Genomic DNA, 23,916 nt, shown 5'->3' on the forward strand with positions numbered 1-23,916 from the left:
GATGAGTCCAGAAACACTAATTAAAAAATAACAAAGGATTTTACATATTAATTCAATGTAGTAAATCCCTATTGACATGGAAGGACCAAATCTTCCCTAGCCTTGCACCTGATGTCATAAAACTTTATAGCCATGCAACAAAAATGCAAAGCTAATTAAAATTGCCACATGTGTACTTTATAGTCTGAGAACACTGTAAATCAAGATGGAATAGTTTTATAACTAAGAATCTACATAATGTCAAACAAAAACTCCTCAAATCAAAGATGGCTCACCATGTAGATTCAACAAGGAAATGCATACTACGTACATCAAGAGAAGAGCTTTAATATGTATAAAATCAATCCATTCTTCGCTTGTAGGAGTATTACATCAACATCTTTAAAAATTCTTGCCTTAAAAAATATGAAATCAAGTTTTATAGTTAGCAGATTTAACATAAAGGCAGTTGTTCAAAAATATTATTCCTTGAAGCTTTCTAAGTCTTTTAATTTAGATAATAAATCAAATAAATAATGATTTTGATTTGGAGTTCATTGAGTAAAAAGAGTGGAATCATTATTTCTATTATCCTTCACTTTTTTTTACATCCAATGCCTGAAAATGTATTGAGTCATTAATTGAATTACTGATTGAAACCTGCTAAAAATAGCCAGAATCATAGGGTATCAGAACCAATAGTTGACAAATGTTACTTATCACTACCAGAGAAAGAATTTACTGAAAGTTATTTGTTTCTGATAAAAAAAAACATGTTTCAAAATAAAGCAACATTAAAAAGACACTGAATGTTAATTAATCGGAAGAAATATTCATTTTAGAGATCTTGAAAAAAATGTTTTTAACTAATGGACTAAATAATTTTTATTTAGTTTGCATTTATTAGATGCAAGATTAGTATTTAAACACCATTCAAAATGAAGAATATAAACTATCTTTCCAGAATGTGCTCACAGACGGTGCAGGACTAGGTGGATTCATAGAATGTAGTGAGACATAATTTTGTTTGGTTTCAATTTTTAAAATATACTGAATAACTTTAGGTTCACTTCCTCAAATTGAATTACAGAATTTGATAATATTTAATGATGTGTTCTGACCACCACCCCTCCGTACGCCGAGGCACGCAGACACAAGATTACTGCTAGACAATTTTTTCACAGTAAATTAACACACCGACAAGACTTTGGCAGCAATTCCAAGAAATACACAGAAGAGCTTCTCCAGCGTTAGCATATTAGTTGAATCCTGCAAACAGCCTTCTCCCAAAGTCTCTTCTTATATACTCTCTTGGGAGGAGCCTAATTACAACCACTTGGGTTCAATTATCTTCTGTATCTGTGTAGTTGCTGTCGGTGCTTATCTGTTCGCCTTTGCCTGACATCTGGGACCAACTCCCTTAGCTCCTCCCCACTGCTCCAGGGCCTGACATCAGGGACCAACTCCCTTTGGCTTTCACCGCTGCTCCATGCCTCAGGCGCCTTCTGGTGGCCAACCAGCCTCTCTGGTCCCTGCTTGGAGTCTGAACCCTGTCCAGGATCCTCCACATCTTCCAGAGCTGACTCATAGGGCCCCTCGCTGTCGGAGTCTGTTTGCAGCTCCAACAGCCACAACAGTGATGGATACCAACTTGAATGGTTTTCAATAGGGTGACAAATATTGTATCAATGGCTATTTATCATGGTAGTTAACATTGTGTGTGTTTGTGTGTGTGTGTATGTGTGTGTGTGTGTGTGTGTGTGTGTGTGTGTGTGTGTGTGTGAAATATCATTTATACATCATCACAAAATCTCCAGAACCATAAAACCTACAAACTTGAAATTTGACACTTATGTTCCTCTTGGCTTCTAGGTGCTTGTTAAGAAAGGATTTTTCAAAATGACCATCAGATCATTAGTATAGCTTATATTATTATTAAGATGCTCTGATGCTAAGAAGTTAGACATTCTACTCCCCATCCCTACCTGAAAAGGACTCTGTTCCAACTGCCAGTTGGGTGTGGGCGTGGCCAGTGCATGACCTATCTGGCCTGTGAGCTGGAATTTAGACATTCTATTTCACCTCATCATCTGAAAAATGCTCTGATGCTAAGGAGGTAACCTGAGGGAAGGAAGGAATAAGATAGGAGAGGCTTCTGTGGGGCAAGCCTGAGGGAAAGAAGGGGATAAGAGAGGAGAGACCTCTGTGGGACAAGCCTGAAGGAAAGAAGGGGATAGGAGAGGATCAATGGGGCAAGCCTGAGGAGAGAAGGGAATAGGAGAGGATCAATGGGGCCAGCCTGAGGGAGAGAAGGGGATAAGATATGGGAGACCTCTGTGGGGCAAGCCTGAAGGAAAGAAGGGGATAGGAGAGGATCAATGGGGCAAGCCTGAGGGAGAGAAGGAGAGAGGAGAGGCCAATCATAACTACTCATTTATTTTCAAGCTGTAAATGTCGATTTATCAAGCCCAATCACATGGTTTCATAGCAGACCATGGGTATTCAGCTGGTCATTAATGTTTTAAAGATAGAATACACGTAAGGGCTAGTTGCTCTAGAGCAGTGGTAGTTAACCTTTTTGTCTTGAGTGCTGAAGGCACGCACATGCGCACCCAGAGTGCAATGCATGCATGCCACTCCCACACTTCACCCCAAGCATGTGTGACCCCCCCACATGCACCCCACCTCTCTGCACATCTGCATGCAGCCCTGTGTGCCTCCTGCCCCGGTGTATGCATGTGACTCCTCCCATATGCTCTTTGCCCTCTATGTATGCACGCATACCCTGTGCATGCATGTACCCCACACACACATGCACATGAGTCTCTCGCATGCACCCCCCGCAGCAGAGACCCCCAAACCAGCTGGCCAGCAGGAAGCACACACGTGTGCAGTGCAGCTGAGCTGGGGTGACAGCTCACATGCCCGCAGACAAGGCTCTGCATGCCACCTGTTTTTCATCACAGCTATAGAATAATACTCATATTCTGACAATGTACATCCTATTTGACTGGGAGATATATTAGACTTTACAGAATTTGACTATGAAAAAGGCATCTTCATTAAAAACTGATGTACCTTACTTGGAATCCTTCTAAACTTCAATCTATAATGTGACTTCATACTGAATAAATTGCTAAAAAACAGTTTCGTACAAAACTCAATCTGGGATGGGACTGAATACCTACCTAAAAGTAGGTCAATATTCTTACATACCAACATTATTAATCTCTTCTGGGTATTAAATCTAGCAACTGCTTAAGTCCACTTGATTTCATTTGGTCTCTTCTGACTAAAAGTACATCAAAAATTTAGCTCTAGAAATATACTTAGATGTTAACATTTAATTGATAAGCTTAAATTTTTACAGCTTCTCATAAAAGCTGTAACCAATTAAAAGGTAAAGCAATCCTAAACTAGTTTTTTTCTTTAGAATGACAGCTATTTTTTTTAAGATACCTATTTCTTAACTGTTTTATATTCTGAATTAGAACTGAAAAGTTTTTCTTTCAGAAAATACTTTATATCTGCTAGGGAGAATTAATTTAGCAATAGCAATAGCAATAGCAGTAGACTTATATACCGCTTCATAGGCCTTTCAGGCCTCTCTAAGCGGTTTACAGAGAGTCAGCATATTGCCCCCAACAATCTGGGTCCTCATTTTACCCACCTCGGAAGGATGGAAGGCTGAGTCAACCCTGAGCCGGTGAGATTTGAACCGCTGACCTGCTGATCTAGCAGTAGCCTGCAGTGCTGCATTTAACCACTGCGCCACCTTGGCTCTAATTTGAGATATTTTTAAAGTAAGTTGCAACAAACAATTCCTAAAAAATGTGTGTATATTCAGAACATAGGTTTACTAGTTTGTAATATACCTTTTAGCCTATTGCCTTATATTTTTCTTAATAGGAATTCAAAGGAAGCAACTTTCATACAAATCAGAAACAACCTAACTTGCCCCATGGCTGGTAAAGTTATCATTACATCAGTTTACAATTTTGATATCCAGAAAACATTGTCAGGTAATGAGATTAGAAGCAGTTTGATAATGTGCCCATTTTCCCACCCTTCCTTTAACATACAAAAAGAGGGATGTCTAAAGTGACAGGTCACTATTATGTGAATGCAGGATTTCCTTTACTCAGGAAATTGAATGCTGCAACACACAGCAATGTTATCAGAGTCTCCTCTGCAAGAATAATGGGACAAGCAATTAGCCTCTTACACAAATCAATGACTTCTCATATATTGGGTAGAATTTAAATTTAAACTTTGGGTTTCTCTGGAAGAAGCAAGAGAGAGCATGGAAGTTCTGCAGGATTTCCAAAAATGAGTTCCTTGTAGTAGCAGCAATTTTTGAATCATTTGCTAAATCACTTTGAAAGTTGTTCTATGTGTTGTGCACGCTCACATAGAACTTCCAATTGGTTATAAACACATTTTCAAAAAGCCTACAAAACATACATACAAAGCTTCAAGGGGCAAATGTTTAATACTATTTTAGTGAAATCATGCAAGATTTAATAGTCTTAAATTTCCTCTCTAACATGAAAATACCTATGTGTACTGTATGACAATGTATATGGGTGAATATTAAAAATTAGCCCTTCGGGAAGGTGGCCTGCTCATTTGCTTAAAGAAGTTTGTCTTCTGCTCTGAAATCTTGAGATAATAAAATCACTCTCATTACTGAATAGTGTGACCAACAGTGACTCTGTAATTTTCCCTCTAATCTTCCCCAGTTTTCTGAAATTCTGAATACAATTATTCAGAATACAATTCTGAAAATATACATTTACAATTTCATACAATTATGAAAGTTTGCCTTTATCAAATAGTTATATACAAAATTACTAATATGCATTTTCAACATATGCATTTTTCTTATGTTCAAATCTAATCAGTTGTTTCAGTAATTTGTTTATTTCATTGTCACTTGAATACTATAAAGAAAACAGGTAGAATCAACAATCCAAATAGAGATATCAAGATGCAGAGAAATTGTTCATTATGTGACAGATTGAAATGTTAATTCATAGGAAATTTACATAACAAATATTGTCTTCTATAATAGGCACAAACCTGTATTGATATAAACAGCTGTTCGCTGGATGCAAAACTTTGATCGAAGTAATATTTCATATCAACTAGCTTTTAAAATGAGTTTCATTTAAACCTATACTATCACATCGTCTTGCATTAATTCCTAAATAATTAAAATTATACTTTTTTCTGTTATTTTCACCAAAAAATGTCTTACTTCTTAAAGAAGCCTCACATGGAGACTGGAGAAATAAAAGCTAAATAATTTCTAGAGCAACATAATGGGCCATTTATAACAAATGTTTTCATGATGCATCTAGATCACTTATGCAAATCAAAGAAAATATATTTTAAAATTAACATTTAAGAACAAGTATAAAACAGTGAAAAGAGACCCTAGAATTGGATAAAGAGTAAACCCTCAGGGACTTTCAGGCGAATTAATTTACGAGTCACTTCCTCTTGTAGCAAGTTCTGGTTAAGCAGAAGAAGAGCAGAAATCACATGATTACAAGCGCACATTGAGCCCAATTCTCTTGACAAAGATTTTAACGAATGTATTATTAGCAAGCAATGTCTATAGTATGTTTTATTCAACAGCTGAATAAATGAAACCAATATTATAATTTACTGCTCCCCTTCATAAATAGCAAATTAATTAAAAAGAATAGCAATGTCTTCAAAATATAGTGATCTTTATGTTCAAAATAGTACTTTCACCTATAACTTAAAAACATTACAGGTAATTACTTGCTCAGGGTTTAGAATGCATAGCAAATGAAATCAAACATATTGCAATTTCGATTTTAAATATTTCTTAGTGTATATTCAGTGTCAGATATCAAAATCTGTAACTTGCTCCAAATGAATGTTTTCTCATCATGCAAATGTAATTCTTCTTTATGCATGACACTGAACTCAAGGCTAATATAATGGTCAAACACCATTGATTTCTGTTCGAAGAACTCAAATTCTGCATCCAGACTTAATTATGTAAATTAAGTAGAATTGTTCTTAGGCTAATGTTGCATACATTACTTTGCTTTAAAAGCACGAAGTATTATTCTTTAATATGTTCCTCATTGAATAATTACCTTTAAGTATGCTATTAATATGCAGCATTAGATTTTTTTATTGATACTTGATTTGGCCCAGCTTGACTAAGCTCTAGATCTTGAACATCTATGAGGACTGTCAGTCATCCAGGTCATGGTTGTTTTCAAAAGGTACTTTTCAAAAGGCTACTTGTCTTTCTTATTTATTTATTTATTTATTTATTTATTTATTTTCTTCACAATGTTTCACTTCTCATCCAAGCACAAAAGTGAAGAGCACTTTTGGGACTCTGGATTTTGAAGATATCTCTAAAATGGTGGTAGACCTGTAAACATAAAGATAGGAAACCACACACCCCTTTTTGATTTCTGGAACTGAAGGTCCGTCATCCCTCCCCCCACCCCACTTCATTTATCATCCTATGCTGCTTTGAGGCTGGGCAACTACTGATTATTGACATATCTTAAAAATCTTTATTTTTTATAAATTTATTATTTTTATGAATAATTTAAGGTGGCAAATACATACACCACACACTTTCTTCCCCAGTGTGCAGTGAGTTGGCTGAGAGGGAGTGACTGGCTCAAAGTCACCCAGCTAGTATTTCATGGCTGAAGTGTGACTTAAACTCAAGGGCTCTGCTTTATATCCTCTCTCATGACAAAATCTGAGTCTCAACAACTTTCTCGACTTACAATCACAACTGAGCTCAAAAATTATGTTGTTAAGTGAGACATTTATTGAGTTTTGTCACATTTTACAACCTTTCTTGCTATGGTTGCTAAATGAATCAATGTTACGTTAATCACATCGTTATTAAGTGAACCCCATTGACTTTTCTTGTCAAAAGGTCACAAAAGGGGATCATGTGAGCTTGGGACACAGCAACGCTCATAAGTATGAACCAGTTGCCAAGTGTCTGAATTTTGATCACATGAGCATGGGGGTGCTACAAAGGTTAGAAGTGTGAAAAATGCCATTGTAATGTTGAACTGTCACTAAATGAACTGTTGTTCACTTAGTTGGTCACTTGGTTGACTTGAGCAGCTATAGAAATTAATTAATTAATTAATTAATTAATTAATTGAACCCTATTCTGATTATTTCTGATGCTACACTTAAAAAAATATCCCAGAAGTTGCAACTGCTGCAAAATAAATTAAATTAGGCTAATGGAATGGAGACTAATGGAATGTACAGGATACCTGTAGTAAAAGATAAGACATATACTTTCTGGACTCAATTTAAAGTTTTATACTAATGCCTAAAACCCAGACCCACTTAGAATCTGATTGTCTTAGTGCATCCGCAGCGTGCCTGGTCTGATCTGCAGGATCATCAATAGAGGATGCCATGTAAGCAGTGGGGGTTGTGGTACATGGCCCATAGGTGGAGCTGTGAGGGTAGAGCAGACGCTATATAATATGTTTTCTTCCTAATTGTCACTCTGTGCCCGTTATCTCAGTTTCTTGGATAAAGTATTACAGTTAACCATCTTTGGCTCTGTTTAAATTACTTGCTGAATGCTGGAACATGACAGTTACGACTATAATTCTCAAATTTATAATTCATTTAACAAAATTTCAGGCATTGTAATACCAAAACATCCATAGAGCACAAGGTTAAAGAAAGATGACACAAATTGTTTAAAAGTTACAATACAATAGATCAGCAAAGGATAATTTTTCATCCAAAGTCACAGAAACAAATGAAGCAATTCTATGTCCTTTAGTGTGATTTCATTTCCTGTGTTTGTATAGTAAAAGCTAAATGCTTTATTTATGGACAGTTATTTCTACAGTTTGCCACAAAAATTTTGTGAGACCAGAAAGAAAAGAATGGGTGAATATTATGCACGTTCTATGTTTCTAGGATTCTAACAGTTTTGGTTTGGTTTCTGGGAAGCATCCTAAATTAGTATGTAGCAGAAAAAGATATTTTCCAATTTATAAATATAGTACTCGCTTGGGTAGCACATATACTAAATTTACAAATATATATAAAAAACTGGAAGCAAAAAACACTTTATCTAACAATGCAACTATAAGTTTTAAGTATTTTTATTTTTCAGCTATTTCAAATGCTACTTCTTCCATAAAAAAGCAAAATAAGGCAACTATTGTTTCCAAATACAGTGTGAGAAAAAAATAAAACAAACTCTCAGCAATTTCAATAATATTTTTCTTCAAAACAAATTTCAATATGTCATGGTACATAATTAATACTGAATATCTAATGAGGTGAAAATTAAAATCTACCAGTTCTTTTTCAGACAATAAATGTTAATAAATGGCACAAGCTTTCAAGAACCACAATTCATCCCAATTTAAATTTAAATTGGGATGAATTGAAGGGAGGAAAAGGGAGGAGAAAATTGGGTAGTTTTGCAGATGTAGGTTATATATGAGATTATAAATATTGAATCAATTAACAAATGTGATGTGTTAAACCACATTCAATTTGTTGAGACTTTCTAAAAGACTTGAAACTTTTTAATGTAAATGAGCTGAGAATCATTGATATAGTTTTATACAATTTTATGGGTACTTGCAAGCATCTGGATCCAACTAAAGGTTCAAAGGTTTAGCCATAAATCATCATACAGTTTGGGACCAATATACATTATTTATTTATGTTACTTTCCACTAGGGTCTACGGCATATTGACAATGACCTCTCAGCACTGCCATCTTGCCACAGCCATGTCATCACAGCCACCTTGGCTCAGCCATCTGGGCACAGGACAAATCATCACAGACAACTTGATGCAGGGCAATTCAAATCACTGAGTCAGCTGTCACTATCCCTGCTTGCCCTCTCTCTGCCTGGGAGCCATCAGGGCAGTGTAGTGAAGGAGAAATCTGCAATGCCGAGATTGGAATGGATGCCACCCTATCATGAGTGTCTGCAGGGAAAAATAAATGGCTGAATGTGGCATGGGCATGCACTTCTCTAATGCAGGCAGCAATTTTGACACAGCAGATAGCCATGCAGAACAGATGTGCTCTGACCCAACGAGCAGATGTACCCATGGGAGGTCAGATCCAGAGATGTCGTCTTTTACAACAAGCCAATGGCTGCCTCCAGTGAAAGGAGGTACTGTAGGGGACCCGTAGAATTGTCCCATTGCAAGTTGCACATGGCATTCTGTCCCAAGCTGAGATGACTGCCCCAAATTCTGACTGTGGCATGGCCATGGAAGCTGGTTGTGCTGAGATGGCAGAGCCAAGTTGTCCAATTCCATTTTCAACATGCCACCATTTCTCAAATAATTTAGATACTACCTTTCCTTTTTAAATTATGCTAATTATGACCCATATTATGTAAATTATTGAAGCATTCGCTGGCCATTTTTTGTTGCACATTGGTACCAAATGATTTCAGAGCATAGCATAAACCACCTGAGTAAGCAAGCTAAGTGAGGGTTTTTTTAGCATTTTTAAATGTGTTAAGTGTATCTACATGTTTATGTATTATTTTGCATTGTTTCCCACCAAAGGTTAAAAAGTAATCATACCACTATTGCAGAAAAACAGTTTTGAGGAAGTGTATAAAACAAACTATCAATTACTCCACTGTACTCTCCTTGATTTGTTTCTGGTAGTTTTTAATGAAATTATTTTTAATATCATGTAAAAGCAGCACTAATTTAACAAAAATTATCACATTGCAAAAATATGACAATTTTAAAAAACCAAATAAATTAAATAATAATGGGATATCATAGAATGGGATATTTGAGGGATCTTTTCTCCATTAAATCTCCCTATTCTATGTGCTCCAGTGGGAAATGCATTTTGTGGGAGTTTAATCTGGTAGGACCCAGAAGGAAAACCATTTGTGCTATGCCCCCCTCCCATTCTGTGAAACATCATTCCCTCCCCAAAGTGAGGCTGGCCCCAACCCTATCAGACTTCCAGAAAGCCCTAAATCTATGAGAAAATGGAGGCTCCTAGATGACTATATGGCAACTAAATGCAATTTTGCACATTTTGACACCATTCTCTGATTATTTTCTTTAATCTTGCTTTTATTTTATTTTTTAATTTCAATTGGATGTCTTAATGACTTAATGTATTTTTATTGTTTATTGTATATACTTCCCAGAATCACTATGTGAGCTGGGCAGTTATACAAATGTGATTAAATAAATATATGAATAATATAAACAAGCAGCATTACTGGGGGGAAAGGGAGAGGAAAAAAACAAGTGAAAAAAACACACTAAAAGTTGATAAGAGAAATCATGGGCTTGTGGAATACTATAAACACAAAGACATTTTGCTTTGCAGATAGAAATAGGGCTCCACAGATGTCCCTTTCTAGAGATCAAGACAACACAATGTACTCCCAAATATGATTAACTCATATTTAAAAAAAACTTGCAGTCCTTTGCCAGTTTTAAATATTTAAAAATAGATTCTCCTTGCCATCACTATCACAACATTTGCAGAAAATATTTATTCCAGTGTTGCCCAGTAATGCAAGTATGCTGCTCATATTAAATTAATCCTAAAAATACTCTAATAAACATTATTTTGAATTACCATCAGCCCCTACCAACCTAGGCAATAATAAGAAAGGATTGGGATATAAAATCCTTCAAAACCTAGTATATTAAATGTATTAATAAGAAGGACAGGATTCAAGCATGATAGGAAAAATGATCTCAACTGAGAGAAGAAGATAGACTGCTTCAATTTAAATGCCTGGGGTTCAAAGTTAAGTAACAATATTTTGCAGGAACTGTCAGTATGCAAGAATACAGAGTCCATCACATTTTTCAAGAATGTAAAACTTCTTAAAATACCTAACATCTTGGTTGGATTTCCTAAACCAAAAAAATAAACCCACCTTACATTGGTAATCAATAGTTAGTGTAATTACCACACATCTTTAGTTTAAATGTTAAGCAGAATCCTTTTGAGTGTCATGTGAGTTACAAGTAATTTGATTCAGGCTTTTTTAACTTGGACTATGTCCCTGAGACTATAATTCTTAAATTCCTAGCCAGTACAATCATGCCGACATATCAAATAGATAGCTGGAACACTTCAGAAGCATTATTTTATGTCTATTTCTATAAACAGCTCAAGAAAACTCTTCCTCAAGAGAACTCTTCCTCATCCTAGCACCTAACACATCTGGAAGGTGCCAAGTTGGAAAGTTTGGTTGATAGTTCACTTTCATTGTGTAGGGGAAGAAACTGAAAAAAATTTCAGATGCAAAAAGTAAACTATGAGTATCATTTAAAGATATGAAATGCCATCAATTATCATAAATTCTCTCTCTCTCTCTCCCTCCCTCCCTCCCTCCCTTTCTCTTGTGCATGTAAGTATGTATGTAGATTGAGTTATTTAAATAGCCCTTACTTTTCAATAAGTATTCATAGAATTACATTTAAATTTCAATTTCATTGACTCTACCATGAATCATTCCTGGAATGTGCCCAATTACTTTACTATTTGAGAAAAAAAGGGGAAAATGTCCTACCTGATCTGTATTCCCTGGTTCTCTTTCGTTTGCCTGTGAAACATGAGAATTTTCTTTTGCAAATTTCTGGACAAGTTCAATGTGCCCAATATCTTCTCGTTCTTGAAGCTTGCACATAACTCCTGCCTTCAATGTTGGTGGAAAAGGAAAAAGATATTTAAATCCACAGTCCCAGGACATGACAGTCACAAACTTTGAATTTTACCAAAAACTCATCTTGTCCATTTCACCCTCTGAATTGTCCCAATTTTATGCTGAGCAAACTGTTGTTTCTTGCTTAAAAAAACAAAAGAGGCACCAAACGAACACAATCTCTTCTTTCTATGCGATGCTATCTGCTTAACATAGCAGAGGCAATGCTGAACTAAGTAAGCGGCTATTATGGATGCAGCTGATATGCAGGCAGTGCGTTTGTTCCCGTCAACTTGTTTCCTGTTACATAAGAGAACCACAGTAAAAGTTACAAATTCATTGGAAAGTTAGCCAAGAACAGCCCTGGAAAAGGATGGAGAGCAAGAGAGTCATTCCTAAAAATAACAGCCTAAGCTTCTATTTCACACACTCCACCCTTCTTTGTATGTATAGCATATAACTATTAAAGTATGTTAGATTGTATGTATATGTGTATGATTTTTGTTGTTTCAGACATGACTGTCTATAAAAATAAATGTTTTGAATGGAGATATTATCAAGTATCTGTGAAAGATAACTAGCAGCATTTTGATGTACAGATGTCTCTCTGTGCATATAGACACAATTTAAGCATCTAAAAGACACCAAATGTCTTTTCATATTGATAGCATAGTGATAAAGAAATTGTGCTTATTATCAAGAAGCCCCAAATTCAAGTTACTTCCTAGATTGCAGAATTCATTGGGTAATTCTGATCAATTATTCTTTCTGAGTCAATCTCATCAGAGGCAATGAACAGAAAACCTCACGTTAAACTTATAAAAAGTTAGAATATAAATGCAACAATAAACAATAAAAATGGTCCAGAAATTTTGCCCAAATGTAGTAATTTAAATCAGATATAAGAAAGTAGTAAAACATGGGGAATAATGATACTTAATTAAATATCATTGATACTTAAGTATCATTGATATTTAAGTAATTAAGTATCATTGATATTTAATTAAGGAATGCATTTTGTTTCTGTCATGATCCTGTTTAGTCTTTGAAATACTAAAGAGTCTGGAAAACCAACTCAGAAATAAAGTCTACCCTAAAGTGGGTGTGCCACATTTTTTTGGAATCAAATGCCACATGTGGCTTTAGTAGTAAATCCTAAGATGTCAGGAGGTTTATGTTAAGTAGGATGAGGGAAGAAATCAAAACAATGCAGATCAAGCATATTACAATTTGATGCCCAGCTTGCAATTATGACATCACAGTATCTTGGAGTCGTGTGATTGCCACTTGAAACATTTTCTGCCAACTTCCTGTTAATGGGGAAACCAACAGGAAGTCTCAAGCATGTACATGTACATAACTACATTACTTTGGTAACTGGCAATGATTCACTTAATGACAGCAACCAGAAGTGCAGTGATTTCTGTCACTATGCACTCCAGTCACATCATGTTTTATTACCACATCATGTAGCAACAAAACTCGTCCAAATTACCATTGATAAATGAATATTTTAAACAAGTTTTCCGCAGGTTCTTTAATTCCCTACAAGATTACATTTATCTATAATTTATTTGTCCTGCTTTTAATCACCAATTATATCATGAATAGATTCTGAGACTGAAGGAGAGTGTCTGGCCCAAAGTCACCTAAATGTATGATCATTAATGTACACTTTAATTATATTCAACCAACTGGATGCCCTAACAATTTGTGAGGAACGCTTGAAACAGCATACGTTTCTCTCTCTCTCTCTCTCTCTCTCTCTCTCTCTCTCTCTCTCTCTCTCTCTCTCTCTCTCTCTCTCCCTCCCTCCCTCCCTCCCTCCCTCCCTCCCTCCCTCCCTCCCTCCCTCTCTCTCTCTCTAATTTTCTTGTTCCACCTTTATTATTCTTATAACTAACACCAACGTATCTAATACTTGAATCTCTTTCTATTTCCCCCCATAACAACAAAACCTGTGAAGCGATTGGGCTGAAAGAGTGTCACCAAGCTGGTTTCATGTCTAAAACTAGACGAGAGCTCATAGTCTCCTGGTTTGTAGCCTAGCGCTTTAACCATTAGACCAAACTTGCTTGAAAAGAAAAAAAAAACTACTAATAGTGATATTACTATAGCGATACTAAATACACAGAAAAATGTTGTTATCTTAATAATAAAATGGCACAGAAAATTATGTTTTTAAAAGCAAAAATATCACTAATAAATCAATAAGCCAAAAGTGATACAAAGATAAATAACCTGAATCTCTTAGAGAAAACTCAGAAAAAAATATTTTGACCCCTTTCAGCTCAATGTAACTACAAAAGTCTGTCTGTCCTCAGAACTATTCTTGCTTTATCCTCAGACCTTCAAAACTCCTGCTGACAACCATAAAAATCACAAAACACTAATTTCAGCTTTCTCTTAACCTTGAGATTTGCATTCCATTTAGGAACATGCAGAGGCTCATTTGTCAGTTTGTAACTATGGTATGTATATATAAAAAAAGAATCCTACATAATAGTAAACCATGTAGTTATTTCTCTGTGTTTTAATAAATGAATCAGAATTGGCTAGCTTTGTGAATCAGGCTATACTGTTAACTACAATGGTTTAGCATAAGATACAAATGAACATCATTATTATGAATGTTGTCTATGGATTCAACTACCTCTGTATTGTTCTGTTAGGTAAAACACTCCTAAATATAACGAGAAATTTAGAGAAGCAAGAAAATTGTTAGGATTCTGACTCACACTTGGCAAACCAATAAAACCTACTGCCTTATTGAACAGAATAATTATATATATACAATTGCTAAAGTATTACTTTGTAAACAATAATTTTTTTACAGGAAAAATACATTCATTAGTGCTACCAAATGGCCAAATATGCAAATTAATACATGGTCTTGTGCTGGCCTTATCCATTTCATTTCAGTTTAACACCCCCAATAATTTCTATAAATAAAAAATGGGGTATTAGCTAATATGCATGTTACCAATTTTGCTAAATGTTCAAAGTAGTTTTCAGACCAATTAAATGTCTGGATTCACTGAAATTGAAATACTTTTGTTTTCTGTAATTTACCCATATAATCTTATTACCATGCTGCTTATTAGACCAGATGAATACTTAATGAATTCCTTTGTTTTTAACTCTCAAACAACAAAACCTTGAAATGTCATTTATATAAACTCAACATGGACAACAAAAAGAATCTAATAGTATGGACATGATATACAACCAAATGATAAATTCGTCAACTGCTCCATAGCAAATATTTTAAATATGAACTACTCATTATATAGTGAAATGAATAACATGCTATCATTATTTATAGTTTTCCTATTCCAATTTTGCCCTTCCTGAATAAATTGGTGAAAGCTCTGGACTAACTCAATTATATCACCAGATATAAGGACTTGGGCAGTTAAACAGAATCTTCCAAAAGATCCTGTATATTTTCTAATATGGACCAAATAGAAGAAATGGATTAAAATTAGAAACATTGAATATATACATATATTCAATTTATATGGCTTCTTAATTGACCTGAAATTTGGGGTGTGTATGTATTAAACCAAATAATTTAAAAACTTATTAAAATATACCAAAGAGTTAAGCTACCTTCTACCAGTAGTGAGAACTTCACTGGTAGTATTTACCTAAAGCAGAAACAGTCAACACAGTCTGTTATGATAGGTCAGGCTTGATCTTATAAATTTTTACTGCAATTACAGTCATCAGCCTTCTTCAAACAACTTGAGCCAACTCCCATAATACTTAGTTAATGTAGTCTAATCCACCCCATCTGTTCATCTCAATTCAACATTAAGTTGAAGGCAGCTATCATACATTAAATAATGAAGGAGGCAAATTTGTTTCCATTTTATTGAATTTTAAACAGTCAACAGGGGAAATCATCCATATCCTCAAGGGCTAGGTTGCCAAGTCCTTTAATTCAAAAGCACATCTTAATTAGCAGTGGAGTCAGCCGGCTACATGAAAATAAATGCAATAAGGTTTGAAGAAGAAATTTAAAAAAAATACTGCTGGAACTGACAATTGACAAAGTATTACATCATTTGTTTCTTTCCAATTTTTCCCAATTTTTCTTCCCAATTTTTCTTATTAAGCATTAAGAATACATTCCAGAAAAATAGCTGTGATATAATTTCTTGCAGGAATGGACAGGTATCTATCATCTTGCAACAGAAATGCACTGTCCACTTGATAGGGATATGTTTTTTTCACTTTCTACCCAACATCAGATTATATCTCAATACTAATTATAGCAAAGTTTATTCCTTGAGCACACGTTTCCAGACAGGTCCAAATTTTACATTCCTTTTCAGGAATTAAACTATAAACCGTTATATTTTTATATGGTGTTAAGAAGATTTAATCTTTGTTTTTCCTACAACACCTGCAAATTATATTGCCCAAAAATAATGTATTTAATTGAGTCATATTCATTTTAATGAAACAAATCGGAATATGACAATATTACAAATTGATCTAAAAGAATAAATATAGAATGTAAACCACACACCTGATTTTCAGGTTAGACCCTTAAATAGCAGAAAGTCCCAAACAAAATCATGTAGTTTTGTATATTATATATTGCAGTGATGGCGAACCTTTTTCTTACAGCATGCCAAAATTGCATGGGTGCGCTTGCCCACACCAAGTCAATCAGGGAACAAACTTCCGGAAGGACAAAAAGTCAGCTGGCCGGCATGGCCATGTGTGCCAGAGCTGATGACTGGCGTGCCAGCAAATATGGCTCCGCGTGCCACCTGTGGCACCCATGCCATAGGTTTGCTATCACGAGTATATTGCATAGCTGGATTGTGGGGTAGTATATAAGGTTAGCAATGACATTTGTAAAAAGAGGATCCCCAATCTCTTTCATGCATGAGTAATTATTTTCTACCTGTGCATCACAGATATCCTTTGGGGGGTTTTGCACTGTTGCCTCTCCACTGCAGAGGTCATAACTTTGATTCATTGCTAAAAAATAAAATAAAACGAAAGATACACATAAAAGCTTCTAACAAGAACTATGAAAATTAACATTATATCCATAGACTTGCCAGCAATTTTAAAAGCACCGTATTACCACATTCAATATGATTCACCATCTACAAGAAATATTTTGATTACAATTATAGCAAATAGTCATATTTTAGTACTGTATGTAGTCATAGAATTGACAAACATACAAGCAATATTCTATATATATTTATTATCTATATATATTTATTATATATATTTATTAGTACTTTCCTCCTACAGAGACCAACAATATACTGTAGATACATATTTAGCTACTAAAATTAGTTAATTTTCTTTTTAGTAAAATAATAAAGATAAAGATTCCCCTCACACATATGTCCTAGTCGTTCCCAACTCTAGGGGACGGTGCTCATATCCATTTCAAAGCCGAAGAGCCAGCACTGCCCGAAGATGTCTCTGTGCCCATGTTTAGCCGGCATGACTAAACACCAATGGAGCATGGAACGCTGTTACCTTCCCACCATGATGGTCCCTATTTTTCTACTTGCATTTTTACACGCTTTCAAACTGCTAAGTTGGCAGAAGCTGGGGCAAGTAATGGGAGCTTACTCCATTACATGGTGCTAGAGATTTGAACTGCCGAACTGCTGACCTTCTGATCAACAAGTTCAGTGTCTTAGCCAAAGAGCCATCACATCCCTTAGTAAAATAACAAAATATAAAAACATCCATCAGTAAAAAAAAAAATTAAAGGAAAAACAAAATTAAAACAGTGAGTTACCACTACAAGATTTATTAGTGGGCAGTACTAACCATCAGGAAAATATCTGGGACAATATCAGTGGTGAAATTCTTTTTTTTTTTTTACTACTGGTTCTGTGGACATGGCTTGCTGGGCGTGGCAAGGGAAGGATACTGCAAAATCTCCATTTCCACCCCACTCTAGAGAAAGGATACTGCAAAATCCCCATTCCCATTGTAGGGACAGCCAAAGGTGGTATTTGTTGGTTTTCTGAACTACTCAAAATTTCCACTACTGGTTCTCCAGAACCTGTCAGGATCTCTTGAATTTCACCCCTGGACAAAATCTATTATCAGTCATCAGTAAAGCCTCCCCATGCTATAAGCATGCATTATTTTAAATTTCCCCTCTTTTTACCTTTACAAGAACTCCTTCAGGAAGCCTTGTCTGCATCTCATTTCCTAGACATTTCAATCCAGAAGAACCCAAGAAGATATTTTTTGTGCCTTGGTGTTCAACCTTTGGAGTATCATCTTCCCTGATATTAGACTTGTTGACCTTTTGCAAAGCATTAAAAATCTGGTTTTGCCATATAGTTTGGCACTTTACCTGTACAAATGAACCCATCTTATGACTGATTTGAATGGGCTAAATGTTCTCATCAGGTATTCAATGCTATTGACACTGTGTGGATTTTTTAAATGGTTGTTTTATTTTGTTTCTATTAATAATTGTTAGCCACCAAGAATCAAACATAATATTTATTACAGTTTTTTTAATGACAGCCAAATATAGGTAGTCCTCAACTTATGACTACAATTGAGCCCAACATTTATGTTGCCAAGTGAGAAATTTGTTAAGTGAGTTTTGTCCCATTTTACAACTTTTCTTGCCACATGTGTTAAGTGAATCACTGCAGTTGTTAAATTAGTAACACGTCTGTTCAGCGAATCTGGTTCCCCATTAACTGCTTGTCAGGTTGCAAAAGGTGATTGCCTGACTTCAGGATACTGCAACCGTCATAAATGTTAGTCAGCTGACAAGCACCAAATGTGAATTACATAACCACAAGAATGCTGCAATGGTTGTTAGTGTGAAAACTGTTCATAAGACCTTTTTTCAGTAATGTTGTAACTTTCAATAGTCACTAAGCACACTTTGTAAGTCGAAGACTACCTGTATTATCCAATGAGCTTCACAGCTTCCTCCCATTCTACAGTAAAAGATGAATTTCCTGGGTCCTAATCTAACATTCTAATCATTAAAGAGATTGCTGACTATATAAAGACACATACTTTTTGTAGTTAGTCAGCAATATAAAGTGCTAACCATAGCAGAACACTAGTATACTGATATGGTTCACACATTAAATTAAGCTACAAATATTCTTTACAATGACTGCAGCACCCAATGTTCTATATTAAAGTACTTAATACGTAAGTACTTAATACGTAAACGTTTTAAAATTCTAGATAATTTCTCTGATGACCTATACCAACGATAGATTTTATTTAAAAAATAATGTAAATTCAAACCCCTCAACCACATATTTTCCCATTGTTATATTTGTATATTTTAACCAAAACTTTTATTATACACTTTCACTTCTTGTTCTTCTGTTCTAAATTTTAGTACAAGTTTACATATTTTATTAACTACATATTTATTATTTGTACATCACTCTATTTCAAACTCAGCCTTACAATGTTAAAAACTACAAATTCTTTTTACTTTCTTTACTTTTTACTTCAATTAGAAAATTTTTGAAATTAATATACAATTGAAACTGGAAATCTTGGGGGGAGAATAGACAAAAAAGTCATGGACTTTTGTTTTTATATATGCTTTTATACAATTTTTAGAACTACACTGAGATTATTATTATACAATTGTATCACAGCGGCCAGTTGTTTCACCGGATTTGGCATTGGTTACTAGTCGGGCCCCACCCAGGGGCCTAGGACGTTGTAACGTATTTTCGTAATATGCGTGCAGATCCAAGCAGTGCGGCTTTTTGCATTTGACTGATGGTGATTTTGTCAATTTTTAACTGTTTTAAATGTAATTCCAGTGCTTTTGGAATACCACACAGTGTGACAATTACCACTGGAATTATCACTGCTGGTTTGTGCCATAGTCGTTGAATTTCAATTTTTAAGTCCTGGTATTTTGCAATTTTTTCGTGTTCCTTCTCGGTGACCCTGCTATCACCTGGTATTGCGATGTATATGATTGTGACCTTATTTTTCTCAACCAATGTGATGTCTGGTGTATTATGCACCAGTATTTTGTCCGTTTGTATGCGAAAATCCCACAAGATCTTGACCATCTGATTTTCAGTGACTTTTTCAGGCTTATGTTCCATTATTATTGTTGTTGTTGTTGTTGTTATTGTTATATGTGGTTAATTTTTGGTGAGATTCACAGCCTTTGGGGCTGGTAGCTCAACAGCTTGAGTCCTAACCAAGGACCTAGGAACTGTTGTTGTTGTTGTTGTTATTTGCAAAATATGCAAAAATGTTACTACACACAATGAATAAATAATTGTTAAAGATAATTAAATTTACCGAGATAACCAACTTGACTACTTTAATCAGAGAAAAGGTAATAGTTTATTGCTGACTTAAAAACTTTTACTGGTTTTTTGAAAGAAATAGACACAATTAAATGTATGATTTATAGTTTTGATTATTGGAAATAATCTAGAAAACAGAGTTTGTCTTTCTTCTATTTTGCAACTATAGAGCATATATAAATTTATAATTGTAATAACTGCTCTAAGGAAAATAGAAAGTGGCTACTTCGCATCTTTTTTTCTTCTTTGCTTTCAAACTTTCAGTTCCTTCTTCGATTTTGTTTTCCTTTTCTTTTTCTTATTCTAAATTAGTTAAATTTTCTTAAATTAATTAATATGAGTGCCTATATTTCTCTGTGAGTCTCTGTGTGTATGTGTGTCTGTCTGTCTGTCTGTGTCTGTGTCCCTGTGTACATGGTGCATATGTGCATATGTGGGTGTATAAAAGGAAAGTGGTAACAGTGCAGATCATCAAAATCAGTTAGTTCTAAATATTATTTTCTAAGATTCTGAATATATATAGGCAAAAAAAGCAGTCACGTAGCTTGAATTCTAAATTAGTCCTGTTTCCTTTTCTGCATATACAAGGATAAATGAGCCCACATATAAATATTCGTGGGAAATGACTGAATATATATAGATACCTATCTCCATTGTAAAACTCCTTTTTCAGGGCTGTTGTAATGGTTGCTAGAATGTTCAATAAGTGAGCACTGTCTGTACTCCAATCATGTCTCATTTGTATCCTAAGTTGTCATAAAATAAGTGAATTTTGGCAGTTAAAGAATTCTTTTGAATTCTTTAATTTCAAAATTGAGAATGTGCTCCTATCTTTAAATCACATTCCAAATGACTCACATATAGTATTTCAGACTAATTTTGGCCCAAGTTTGATTAATGCAGGTATGAATAAATTTGGGGAGCCTCTGAGCAGCCAAATCTTCTCTTATGTAGGCCATAAAATGCCTTTCAAATTGTTTCAAAATCTTGATTTTCACAAACGTTGAAAATTTGAATATTCTGGAAAACTTTGCCTGTAGCAATGCTTGAAAATCTTTGGGTTGTATTAAGATTTCCAATAGAAATGACTATTATGGCATCTGAAAGAATCTGCTCGTTCCCTTGTTGAAAGCAAAAGAATGCATTTTTATAATTGGAATACAAAAACTATAGCCTTACATCAGTTCAATAATTCCAAAGAACAAAGAATCCAGCCAGTCACACTTTGTTTATACCTACATAATTTTTTGTTTTATTCATGCAATAAGGCTCAGCTCCATGAATAAATGAAGGGTAGAATGTTAAACAACATCAGTTGCTGAAGTATAATTTCAAATGAATTCATATTCCCATAAGCCTAAGGAATTGAGGATGCTGATTTTTTAATAGCCACTTAAGCAATTGGGATGCTATGCCTTGTTTTTATTTCATTATTCCCTTGTGGGTAGCAAGAAGTATTTTCCTTCAAGATTTTTAACATAAAACAAGTAATGGAGTAAAGGTTTGCTCAAAAAGACTCTGGGTATACATTATTAATTGCTATTCTTCCTAAGCAAGGTTTGTTTAATTTCTTCAATAAGAATAGTCTTATCTGTTCTTAATGGAAGATTCACTTAAGATGCTTGATAATCATGTATTCTTTCACTTAAAATGAAAATTAAAGGTAAAGGTTCCCCTCACACGTATGTTCATTTCCGACTCTAGGGGTGGTGCTCATTTCCGTTTCAAAGCCAAAGACTCAGTGCTGTCTGAAGACATCTCCATGGTCATGTGGCCAGCATGACTAAATGCCGAAGGCGCACAGAACGCTGTTACCTTTCCACCAAAGTTGTTCCAATTTTTCTACTTGCATTTTTACATGCTTTCGAACTGCTAAATTGGCAGAAGCTGGGACAAGTCATCGGAGCTCACTCCATTATGCAGCACTAGGGATTTGAACTGTCGGACTGATGACTTTCTGATTGACGAGCTAAGCGTCTTAGCCACTGAGCCACAGCATCCCAGAAAATGAAGATTACTTCCTAATAATTCCATTATTGACTTTTATTGGTTTATCAGAAAAAATCCTATGCCAAATTGAAATCTATGTAAAACTGAATTGAAATTAAACTTACTTCCACAAGATGGGTTACAATGGATTTAAAAAAGAAACCCTCAAGTATATACCCTTGTCTTTTATCAGAATTATCTGCAATATGTTTGAAGAAAAACTTCAATTATGAAGGGTATCTTTCATAAATTTATGTGCAGATTCTAGTCCCAAAGATGCTTTTTAAAACCTAGATTTTGTTTAAATGTTAGGATTAAAAACTCTGAATAGAAATTATGGATGCTACCTCTAACCAGTTATGAAAGCAAAGAGGAACTTTTAACAAAGAGAGTAATCTGGAATTGAATGCATGAAAAATGTATACCCAAGAACAATGTTATGATACATGAGTGACGGTTATCATAAAAGGAATATTTTAGTGTATTGGGTACTTTCACTCAAGAACAGAATATGTTTCTCTAAATATCTGCTTATCTCAGTATTAAAATTTAATCTATAGTCTTTGCTTCTCCTACAACGGCCTTCCCTATCATCATTATGCAGATAACCTGGACCAGGAGGGCACCAGATTGGGAAACACAATTCTAGTATATTGAAATGAATAGAAATGAATTTTTAATTTTATAATTTAAACTTAACGATAGACTTCAGAGATAAAATTTTAAACACAAACGAATTACTTCTGCCCTATATGTTCTGTAGCCAAACAAAAAGTGACAATATAACCATGGAAAGTGCCAACTTCCTTTCTTTAGGTTTTACAAAGTAAACATTTAATATCAATGCTAACTACTTTGTAAAGTTCATAATAAAATGCAAGGCAAATCAATTGTTGGAAACGTTAATTGGAGAAAGTTTCCCTTCACTGACTCACACAGGAAAAGAACTCAAAAGTTTTCACAGCTAGCATGAAGAGTAACTTATCCAGAAAGCACCAGTTTGTGTAAACTGAACTTTCCAATTATTCTATAGCTCAAATTATATGTAATCCTAAATAAAAACATGGGAAAGTATCTCATTTCCCACCAGCCATATCAACTGTTTATTTTATACATTACGCTCAATATTAAAGCATAAAACAAATATTAACAGTGCTGACAAACTGTATTTATCACACTGCTTCCAAAACACTATTAACAATCCAAACAGAAAATAGTTTTGCTTTGAAAATAGTACACAATTAACTAGAGTAGCAGTAGATAGATAAATTAGAAGAGGAAAAGAAGATTGCTGGATTAGCACCATTCATTAGTTGAATGGTCATTTCTCATGTCAAATTTTCATATTTTTAACATTAATAAAGGTGTACAAAAATATAGTCCTCAACTTACGAATCGCCATTAGTCCAGCAACCATTCAATATTATAATGGCACTGAAAGAAGGGACTTACAACCTGCACAGGAAGTTACACCTGCTGCAATGCCACCACGGTCACGTGAACAAAATTCAGGTGCTTGACAACCTGACTGCCCTCATGACTAAAGGTATCACCTTCTCACTTCCCCCCCCCCCATCCCACCCTGCTAACCTTAAGCCTGCTTCCTGCCCTGCTGGTCCCACACCTTCTCCTCATTACTGTTTTCTTTATTTACTTTTTTCAAAAATCAGTTTGGGAAGGAGAATTGGTCAACCTGCTTTGTAGCTTCCAAAATAAAATAACTAGCCAAAAAAAGGCTTTGAAATTCAAATGTTTAAAATAGTGATGTGGCTTGTTTGATACTCTGTTATAAAGAATGTACATTAAGATAATTTTCTTAACTCAGATTCCTTGATCACAAGAGAATGAAGCCATGCCTGCAGAGTATCATTATAATGCTTTGCTTATTTAGAAAGAACGCATTC

The 23,916-nt window shown here is 34.8% G+C and overlaps 1 protein-coding gene across 2 annotated transcripts in view; it reads right to left on the reverse strand.

Moving 5' to 3' along the window:
* RAPGEF5 (Rap guanine nucleotide exchange factor 5) overlaps positions 1–23,916 on the reverse strand; it is a 115,196-nt gene that overhangs the window by 61,656 nt on the left and 29,624 nt on the right. The window contains exons 8-9 of one of the 2 annotated variants that reach the window (XM_014055104.2): positions 16,624–16,700; positions 11,571–11,696 (exon numbers count right to left, since the gene is read on the reverse strand). In XM_014055104.2, the coding sequence (XP_013910579.2) occupies positions 11,571–11,696; positions 16,624–16,700 (203 nt within the window). Of the gene's footprint in view, positions 1–11,570; positions 11,868–16,623; positions 16,701–23,916 lie in introns of those variants that run through there. The other variant, XM_087712778.1, reaches the window with a different exon arrangement.

Source organism: Thamnophis sirtalis, unplaced genomic scaffold, assembly GCF_051295495.1.
Source record: "Thamnophis sirtalis isolate CommonGarterSnake01/CBP01778 unplaced genomic scaffold, rThaSir2_p1.2 scaffold_4, whole genome shotgun sequence".
In the NCBI taxonomy this organism is placed as follows: domain Eukaryota; kingdom Metazoa; phylum Chordata; class Lepidosauria; order Squamata; family Natricidae; genus Thamnophis; species Thamnophis sirtalis.